At 43.3% G+C, this 10,226-nt stretch overlaps 1 protein-coding gene across 2 annotated transcripts in view; it reads left to right on the top strand.

Annotated features, from left to right (window-relative positions):
* Positions 1 to 6,185: 6,185 nt before the first annotated feature.
* The window catches only part of NUP205 (nucleoporin 205), an 88,676-nt gene continuing 84,635 nt past the window's right edge, over positions 6,186 to 10,226 (top strand). For both annotated transcript variants that reach the window (XM_064373210.1, XM_064373208.1), the window contains exon 1: positions 6,186 to 6,266. In XM_064373210.1, the coding sequence (XP_064229280.1) occupies positions 6,239 to 6,266 (28 nt within the window). In that variant the 5' untranslated portion in view covers positions 6,186 to 6,238. The remainder of the gene's footprint in view (positions 6,267 to 10,226) is intronic.

The raw sequence follows: 10,226 nt of genomic DNA, 5'->3' as shown, positions 1-10,226 counted from the left end.
TTGGCCAGGCTGTTGTCAAACTCCTGATTTCAGGTGGTCTGCCCACCTTGGCCTCCCAAAGTGCTAAACCACAGCACCTGGCCTACGATTTCTTGTTCTTTGTACAAAATAGCTTTACTTTTTTTTTCTTTTCTTTTTTTTAACATAAAAAGAGAGAGCTTGTGCAGGTAAACTCCTCTTCTTATTTTTTATTTTTTTGAGATGGAGTCTCACTCTGTTGCCCAGGCTGGAGTGCAGTGGTACAATCTCGGCTCACTACAAACTCTGCCTCCTGAGTTCAAACAATTCTCCCACCTCAGCATCCTGAGTAGCTGGGATAACATGCACCCACCACCATGCCCAGCTAATTTTTTTGTTTTTAGTAGAAATGGAGTTTCACCATGTTGGCCAGGCTGGTCTTGAACTCCTGACCTCAGGTGATCTGCTTGCCTTGGCCTCCCAAAGTGCTGGGATTACAGGCGTAAACCACCTTGCCTGGCCTATGCTTTCCTGTTCTTTGTACAAACATAGCTTCACTTTGAGCCTTCTAATAGGATGAAGGAAGAAAGATGTGACATGGCAGCCAGAGGGCACTGACAAGAACTTGAAGGGTCTTATGAAGAGGAGGAAATGATCCTTCGGGTTCCAGTGTGGAAGGTGAATTGGAAATAAGTGAGACTGGAGGCAGAAAGGCCAGTTAGGAGGCTGCTAGGAAGATCCGGCCCATGGAAGGGAGCTCTTGCACAGGATCCATTTGCTGCACTGTGCTGTGGATCCCTGCTCCATCAGGTACTGCCAGTATCACAAGGTCAGCGGTTCTGCAACTGCAGCCTGTAGCTGGCCACTGACTGGGAGTCAAAACATAATGGTGGACCAGTCATGTTTGGGTCTTCCAGTGGGCAGGAGATGGAAAATTGCAGAGCTTGAAACTCATCTAAATGTCTAAGTCTTGTCTAGAGGAGTTGTTGTAGCTCTGTAAATACTAAACCTCGAACTTTGTCACTTTTTCACTGGTCTGTTTCCCTTCTCCCTATCCCATACACTTTCATGACCATGTAAAGTCTTATCCTTTGTCCATTCAAATGTAACTTACTTCATATAATTTCCCCTAATTTTCTTCCCTGGCTCCAGATAATAATTAGCTGTCCTTATTTTAAGATCTCAAAGAACTCTGTGCATAGGTTGAAACTCAATTAACTGAGGGTAATGAGGGAAGGTACCAATAATGGATCAATTAGACTGGGGCACAACTGTTTAATTGCTGAGTGCTGCCATATCTCCAGTGCACCCTAACAACTTAGTTAAGCTAGTCCTGAATAACTAATTATACCTCCATTTATACCTATTTGGCTTTTAGAAATAGTTTATTTTTATTTAACAAATACTCATGTAGCACTACATGTCAGACGTATTTTAAGGACTTTACAAATAAGTTTTTTACCAACCCTGTATAGTTACTAATATTACCACCCTATTTAGAGAGGGAAAAACCAAGGAACTCAGGAGGATTTCATAGCTAATAAGTAAGTCAAACACAATTTGAATTCGGGAAGCCTGGCTCTAAGTCCCGTGCGCTTCATCACAATTGTATGTGGTTTCTCTCTGTAGGCAGTGGAAGCAACAAACTCTGCAAATTATTTTTCTGAATTGTAACTGCAAGCTGGAGATGGGGTAGGAGCATGGAATATAAATATGAAAAGACACAGCTGTTGCTTTCTAGGAGTATATCAGTTATTTCTTGGGCATAACAAACCACAAAATGGTGACTTAAAACAATAGCCATTTACTTGCTCACAATTCTGCCATCTGGTCTGGACTCACTTAGGCATTTATAGTCAGCTGGTGGCTCCACTAGTACTGAGGATCCAAGATGGCCTCATTAATGTTCAACATTTCAGCTAAGGTATGGAATGGCTAAGGGCTGGCTAGGCCTCTCTCCTCATGGTCTTTCATCCTCAAAAAGACAAGCTTGAGTTTGCTTACATGGGCAAAAGAGCAAAAAGGAAGTAACAAGGTCTCTTAAATCCTGGGTTTGGAAGTTGCCCAAACATCACTTCCTCTGCATTCTTCTGATCCAAGCAAGTCAAAAGGCCAATCCAGGTTCAACGTGGCAGATGATTGCACAATGGCTTCAATTCGGGGACCTGTGATTCTCTGAGGACGTTTTAATAACAATCTACCACAAGAAGCTAACAGTGTTAGTGAGGAGACAATTGGCATAACACATTGGGTGGTAATAGAGATGGGAAAAAGTGCAATAGGTCTGTGGGCAAAGAAACACCCGAATTTGCTGGGGGAGAGGATCAAAGATAGCATCATAAAGGTGGCATTAATGCAGGGCCTGAGACTTGGAAAGCAGATCATGTTTGGAGGTTAACTTGGTGGGTTAAGGATGGATAAGGTCACAGATGGATAAGGAAGGGAAGGAAGGGCAGTTCAGGAGGACAGAGCAGCAGGTACAAAGACATCGATACATGGCAAAAGAAAGCATGTTGTATTTGGGGATAACAAATAGTTCAGAGTGATTAGAGTAAAGAGCTCTTGAAGAAGAGTGTGGAAGGCTGAAGAACGAGGCTGAATCACATCAGGAAGTGTCATGAATCCCTTGCTAAGAAGATTTTAAATGATACTATTAATAATAGAAGATCATTGAGAAATTTCAATCAGAGCAACCACATCATGTGTTTTTTGTATTTAAATATCACTTTGAGACCGGACGTGGAGGCTCATGCCCGTAATCCCAACACTTTGGGAAGCCAAGGTCAAGAGTTCGAGACCAGCCTGGCCAACATGGCAGAACCCCACCCCCGCCACCTCTTTACTAAAAATACAAAAATTAGCTGGGTGTGGTGAAGTGTGCCTGGTAATCCCAGCTACTCAGGAGGCTGAGGCAGGAGAATTGCTTCAACCTGGGAGGTAGAGGCTGTAGTAAGCCAAGATTGTGCCACTGCACTCCAGCAAGTGAAACTGTGTCTTGAAATAAATAAATTAATACAATTTTAAACAAAATTAACATCACCTTGGGACTCCATGAAAAGATCAGATGGAAATAAGAAAGACAAATGAGAAGGCTATTGCAAAATACCAAGTTTAAGAAGATGAGACTTGGGCCAGGCGCGGTGACTCATGCCTGTAATCCCAGCACTTTGGGAGGCCGAGTTGGGTAGATCGCTTGAGGTCAGGAGTTCAAGACCAGCCTGGCCAACATGGTGAAACCCCGTCTCTTAAAAAAAAAAAAAAAGATGAGACTTAAACAATGGCATAGAGAGCAGAGAAGAGAAAAAGAGTTCCAGAAATATTTGTGAGGTAGAATGAACAGGATTTGACAGTTGAAGGAAGAATACAAAACAAGTCCCAGGTTTCTGATTTTGGCAACTGGGTGGATACAGGTGGCAGAGTTTTAGGGGAAAAGCGATCATTTACATTTCAGAATGTTGGTTTTGAAATGCCTGTGTGACAATCAATACAGATATGAAGTAGACAAGTTGGATCTACCAGTCTGAGGCTCAAGAGAGAGGACCAGACTAGAGATACAAATACAGAATTCATCAGCAAGCAGATGGTAGTGAGAAACCATAAGATGTCCCAGAGAAAGCATGTAGAATGGAAAGACAGAAACTAGAGGTAACCACAGGGGAAGAGCTACATTTAGTGGATAGAGGAGGAAGAGAAAGCCACTTAGAACACTCAAAGGACTGGAATAAGAGGAAGAAAACCAGTATCAGTGGTGCCCCAGTAGCCATGAGATAATATGATTTTCGTTTTTTTTTGAGACAGAGTTTTTACTCTGCTGCCCAGGCTGGAGTACAATGGTGCGATCTTGGCTCACTGCAACCTCTGCCTCCAAGGTTCAATCTATTCTCCTGCCTCAGTCTCCCATGTAACTGGGATTACAGGCACCTGCCACCATGTCCAACTAATTATTGTATTTTTAGTAGAGACAAGGTTTTGCCATGTTGACCAGTCTGGTCTTGAACTCTTGACCTCAGGTGATCCACCTACCTTGGCCTCCCATAGTGCTAGGGTTACAGGCATAAGCCACTGTACCCGGCCTGTAATTATCACAATTCAGAAAAGTACCCATGGAATTTGATGAGTGATTACTGGTAAACATACCAAGAGCAGTTTTAGAAGGGCTTATGATGGGAATATCCCAATTGCTAGGAATTGAGGAATCCTGTGAGAGAATGCTTGTAAAGTGTAATGATGGGAGAAGAGGAGTTGGAAGTTAAAGAGTTATCTTATAGAAAGCAAAGTCATCTACTGAGAGGGAAGTGTATGGGCTTAAAAAGTGCGTGTGGAGAGGGGAAGGCTCATAATAGTTGTGCTGAGAGAGAAATCTTTGAATGCCACTTCCTGTCAAGTTCCTGCTCAATATTCTTTTCAGTTTTATGATAAACTTCTTGAAAAATTCCTTTGCCCTTACTTTCTCTCTTCTCCACTCCTTAAAACCTCTTTAATTGTAGTTTGGCATTTGTCTCTATATAACAATAACTTTCAGAAAAAAATCACCAGTGACTTTTGTGTTTCACCTAATGTATATTGCGTCACATGATATTATTTGTTTAAAAGAATGAATGTTCTGGATATTCTTTTTTTTTTTTTTTGAAATGGAGTCTCAGGAACTCTGTTGCCTAGGCTGGAGTGCAGTGATATGATCTCAGCTCACTGCAGCCTCTATCTCCTGGGTTCAAGGGATTCTCCTGCCTCAGCATCTGAGTAGTTGGGGTTATAGGTGCGCATCGCCATGCCTGGCTAATTTTTGTATTTTTGGTAGAGATGAGGTTTCACCATGCTGGCCAGGCTGGTCTTGAACACCTGACCTTAAGTGATCTGCCCGCCTTGGCCTCCCAAAGTGCTGGGATTACAGGCATGAGCCACCGCACCCGGCCAGTTCTGGATATTCTTAACAACATACTCTATGCTTTTGTCTAAATTACTTGATTCTGATTTCCACGGTGACATGGGAATAATGGAGAGTTGATACAATGAGATTGTAAGGCACATAGAGTGTCTCTGACATAAATAGCTATAATTATATCATTTCCCCAATAGAATGGTTTGCAGGGATTAAACGAGATAATAGCTGTAATTTTTTTGTTTGTTTGTTTGTTTTTTGATATGGAGTTTCTCTCTTGTCGCCCAGGCTGGAGTGCAATAACGTGATCTCGGCTCACTGCAACCTCTGCCTCCCAGGTTCAAGTGATTCTCCTGCCTCAGCCTCCGGAGTAGCTGGAATTACAGGCACAGGCCACCACGCCCAGCTAATTTTGTATGTTTTTAGAGACGGGGTTTCTCCCTGTTGGTCAGGCTGGTCTGGAACTCCTGACCTCAGTTGATCCGCCCGCCTCCGCCTCCCGAAGCGCTGGGATTACAGGCGGAAGCCACCACGCCAGGCCAAAATTCTTAATGAATAGTTATATTTTAGCTTGAAAATCAGCCAACTAAAATTTATCAACTGAAGAAAGAGAGTTCAGCTACTTTGGCTGCTCAGGTAGAAAAATACTTAGTGATTATAAAACGTTAAGTCTGGAGTTTCTTTCAAAATAATCGAGCGCGGCAGGGGAGGGTAGAGTACTGAGGTGGTAAGGGTGGGTTGGGGCTGCGTGGTGGGAAATTGGCCATGTTATTGATGCTGGGTGTTCACTATTCTAATTTTGTATCCGTTTGAAAATTTTATAGTTAAAAATTATGATTTGCTTCGCTCTACACAACTATGTTGACACAATATACTTGGTAAGTTGAAATGTCACAGAAACTTGATTTGTAACTGGTCAATGGCTTTTGGATATGTAGACACCTCACACCTTACTCCACTCCCCACTTGTAAGGAAGATTTAAGATTTAACTTGAAACGGAGATTATGATTTGAATTTATGGCTTTAATGTCATAAGGGGGCGTCATTTTAATAACTACTCTCAGAATATCTTTTTCTATTCCACTTTACTTTTTCCTCCCTACTTAACCAACTCATCCTTAGAAAGAAACTACAAGTCCCAGGGTGCACTGCGCGATGAACGTCGGATCGAGGACCTCGTGTCTCTGAAGTGGTTGCCCTCGCCTTATTTGAATGGGAATAATCCCAGTGAAAATTTGTGTTGGTGACCCAGAGCAGATTCTGGAGCCGTTTGTACGCCTGGGACGGCCCAGCGTCGAGGGGACAGCGTGGTGCCTTTCTGTTCAGGCTTCGTTCAGGGCAGCCTCACCCTTTCCTGGGGCCTTCTTGCGGCAGAAGGACTCAGTTAGTGCGCCTTCAAGATGGCGACGCCTTTGGCGGTAAATTCGGGTAAGTGTGACCAGACAGAAAGGAGAATTGAGCTAAGTGTTGACCGGTTCTTCAGGGAGAGACCAGGCCGGGGGTTTCTCGGAGTCCCGGACTCCACTTATGTGCGGTGCCTGCTTTTCTCTAGCTCTGGGCCTAGAGTCTCACCCCTCCCCAGTTTGAATGGCGCGCGTTGGCGCTGCGGCTGTAGCCCTCGAGTTGGGGTTTGAGAGTCAAGGCAGTGAGGCTTGGGCCGCTGGACCCAGGTGTGTAATCTCTCACAGCCCAGGGCCGAGCCTGGTCCCTCTTACCCCCAAGTTTCACTGTGCTTCTGTGGTCAGATTTCGCCGGGATACGCGTCAAATCTTAGGCAGCGAAGCCAGAGGATCCGAGATATTTTCCAGCTATGCACGGAGGCTGAAAACTCGCACCTCAAGAGTAGACGCTGGAGTTCCTTATAGGTTGGGGGATCTTGTAGGCACCGAATGCTCCCGATTATGAAGTCGGCCATCTGAAAGGTGGTCAGGAAGAGGGTGGTGGGACTTCAGCGGATGTCTCCCAACTCTGCGATTTGGTCCGGCCCTGGATGTTCTTGTACCTTTGGAGCTGTAGATTTTCGGGGTGGAATTGAATGTGGAAGGCAGTAATGGAATTTAGGAAGATTTGGGGTGGAACCTCTTTTGGTGATTCTCAATTCGGGCGGTACCGGCTTCCAGTGGTGAATGAGTGAGTGCATTTTGATTGTCATATTTCCTGGGGTATACTGGTGTCGCATAGTAGGCGGGGCAAGGATGCCGAAAGTCCGGCATGGGTAGAGCAGTCCGGGAAGAGAATTTCGCGCTTAGAATGTTAATGCTTCCGTTGAAATGCTCTGAACTTAGCGAGCAAGATTAAGAGACTATCTGTGGGGTAAATTCTTTTAAGAATCTCACTTAAAGGGCCGGGCTCAGTGGCTCACGCCTGTAATTCCAGCACTTTGGGAGGCCGAGGCGGGTGGATCACGAGGTCAAGAAATCGAGACCACCCTGTCCAACATGGTGAAACCCCGTCTCAAAAAAAAAAAAAAAACAAAAACAAAAAAAAAAACTCACTTAAAAGGACCCTTTCCTGGGTGCATTTTCTGTTTCTTTAGAGTCTTTTTTTTTTTTTTTGGATTGGTTCCATTTTCCACAGGACTGATATTCTTAAAAAGTTGTCTAAATCTGTTTTGTAAATCAAATCATTTCAGAAACGCTATGTTATAATGAAGGCTGTGTTTACTGAACACATACTAGATCCCAGCATTGGACTAAGTATTGTGCTTATGTCATTCAGTACCCTTTACACACCTTTGGAGTAGTTGCTATTAAATACTCCGTTTTACAGATTTGGAAATAGAGGCTTCAGATTGTTATGTAATATCCCCAGAGTTAAACATCTAATGATTCTAAGCCAGTTTTAGGTGCTTAAACTACTTAATGCTACTACTTAAGCACAACCCAATTCATTTTATGACATTAGACTTAAGTAATAAAGAAGTTATGTGCTTAATATTGCTATTCTTCCCTTCTAATTAGATAGGCTTAAAAGCAAGGCTTGCATGTTATATATTTGGTTATATATAATACATTTTATTTTATTTTAGTTTTTAATTTTCTTTTTTTGAAATGGAGTCTTGCTGTGTTGCCCAGGCTGGAGTGCAGTGACGCCATCCCGGCTCGCTATAACCTCTGCCTCCTGGGTTGAGGCAATTCTGCCTCAACCTCCCAAGTAGCTGGGATTACAGGTGTACACCACTATGCCGAGCTAACTTTTGTATTTTTAGTAGAGGCAGGGTTTCTCTATGTTGGCCAGGCTGGTCTCGAACACCTGACTTCAGGTGATCTGGCCACCTCAGCCTCCCAAAGTGCTGGGATTACAGGCATGAGTTGCCCACTATACCCGGCCTAATATATTTCTTTATTTTTTATCTTTTGAGATGGAGTCACACTCTTGTCTCCCAGGCTGGAGTGCAGTGGCGTAATCACAGCTTACTGCAGCCTCCAACACCCAGGCTCAAGCGATCTTCCCACCTCAGCCTCTGGAGTACATGTGCTACTATGCCCAGTTAATTGTTTTTTATTTTTTGTAGAGCCTGGATTTCACTGTGCTGCCCAGGCTGATCCCAAACACCTAACTTGAAGCAATCCTTCCCCCTTGGCCTCCCAAAGTGGTAGGGTTACAGGCGTGAGCCAGCACGCAGAGTATATACATTTCTTTTTTATTTTTCCTATTTCTTTTTTTGTGATGGAGTCTCGTCCCGTCACCCAGGCTGGAGTGCAGTGGCATGATCTCAGCTCACTGCAACCTCCGCCTCCCAGGTTCAAACGATTCCCCTGCTTCAACCTCTGGAGAAACTGAAATTACAGAAACTCACCACCGTGCCTGGCTAATTCTTTTGTATTTTTAATAGAGACAGGCTTTTACCATGTTGACCAGGCTGGTCTCAAACTCCTGACCTCAGGTGATCTGAGTACCTAGGCCTCCCAAAGTGCTGGGATTATAGGCATGAGCCACTGTGCCTGGCCTAGATACATTTCTTTAATACATACTGGCCCTAAGCTATTATAATTATCAAATGAATCATTGGAGGGAAAAGGAGTAGCCAATAGCAACAAAGAGTGTATATACATTGTATATAATAAAGCCTTGTGTTAGGAGTGTTTAACTGGCAACATAGGAAACATTTTTGAAAGCCAAGAGTCAGGAGAATGGTTTTTTAAAAAATAAATATCTTAGGGAAGGAACTCTTTCCATTAAGGAGTGAATGATGGGTTGAATGGGTAAAGAAAATGTGGCATATACACGCAATGGAATATTATGCAGCCTTAAAAAGGGAAGGAAATCCTGTCACATGATACAACATGGATGAATCTTGAGGACATACTAAGTGAAACAATCCAGTCACAAGAGACAAATACTACATGATTCCACTCATATGAGGTATCTGAAGTAGTCAAACTCACAGGAACAGAAAGTAGAATGGTAGTTGCCAGAGTCTGGGAAAGGGGAAAATGGGGAGTTGTTTATGGGGCATAGAGTTTCTGTTTTGCAAGATGAAAACAGCTGTGAAGATCTATTGCACAATGTGAATATACTTAACACTGCTGAACTGTACACTTAAAGTTTGTTGAGATTGCATTCTATGTTATGTGCTTCATTTAAATTACAGTTTAAAAAAATCAAACATCTTAGAGTTGTAGAGGAAGAAATACAGAGATCATAGAGTTCTAAGATACATGTTTGGCCAGGCACGGTGGCTCATGCCTGTAATTCCAGCACTTTGGGAGGCCAAGATGGGCAGATCACCTGAGATCCAGCCTGGCCAACATGGTGGGTGAAACCCCATCTTTACAAAAATACAAAAATTAGCTGGGCATGATGGTGGGTACCTGTAGTTCCAGCTACTCAGGAGACTGAGACAGGAGAATTACTTGAACATGGGAGGTGGAGGTTGCAGTGAGCTGATATCGTGCCATTGCACTCTAGCTTAGGCGACTGAGCAAGACTCCATCTCTAAAAATAAATTTAAAAAAAGACCTTTGCTTGTATTTCAGCTGTATGACTTAACTAGTCTTGTGACCTGTACCAACCTGGCTCAGTAGATACACTCACAGACTTGTGAATAAGCAACTATTAACACTGCTTGGCAGTCCTTCTGTGATAGTCTAGTGACCCCTGTCCATTCACAGCAGTAACTACTTCAGACCTTTCCACACTCCTCAAATCCTTAACCTGTGACTAACTAAACCCTCAGACTTCTAGTGACAGAGAAAATAGGAAACAACATGCACAAACTCCCTTTATTTACTCTCAAACCTAAAAACCTAGGTGTGTCTGCACCCTATTGAATCAATTTACCTCTGTCTAACTATCTAATGTAAATCCCACCCTTCATGTTCTTTTCCTGTTACCCCTTTTTTGTCTTGTATATTCACATCTTTCTCTTGCTCCTTCCTTTCTCTC

The sequence above is a fragment of the Aotus nancymaae genome, unplaced genomic scaffold (assembly GCF_030222135.1).
Source record: "Aotus nancymaae isolate 86718 unplaced genomic scaffold, 86718_ANA_hifiasm-v0.15.2.pri h1tg000002l, whole genome shotgun sequence".
Classification (NCBI taxonomy): domain Eukaryota; kingdom Metazoa; phylum Chordata; class Mammalia; order Primates; family Aotidae; genus Aotus; species Aotus nancymaae.
This window is presented reverse-complemented; position numbering and strand designations above follow the sequence as displayed.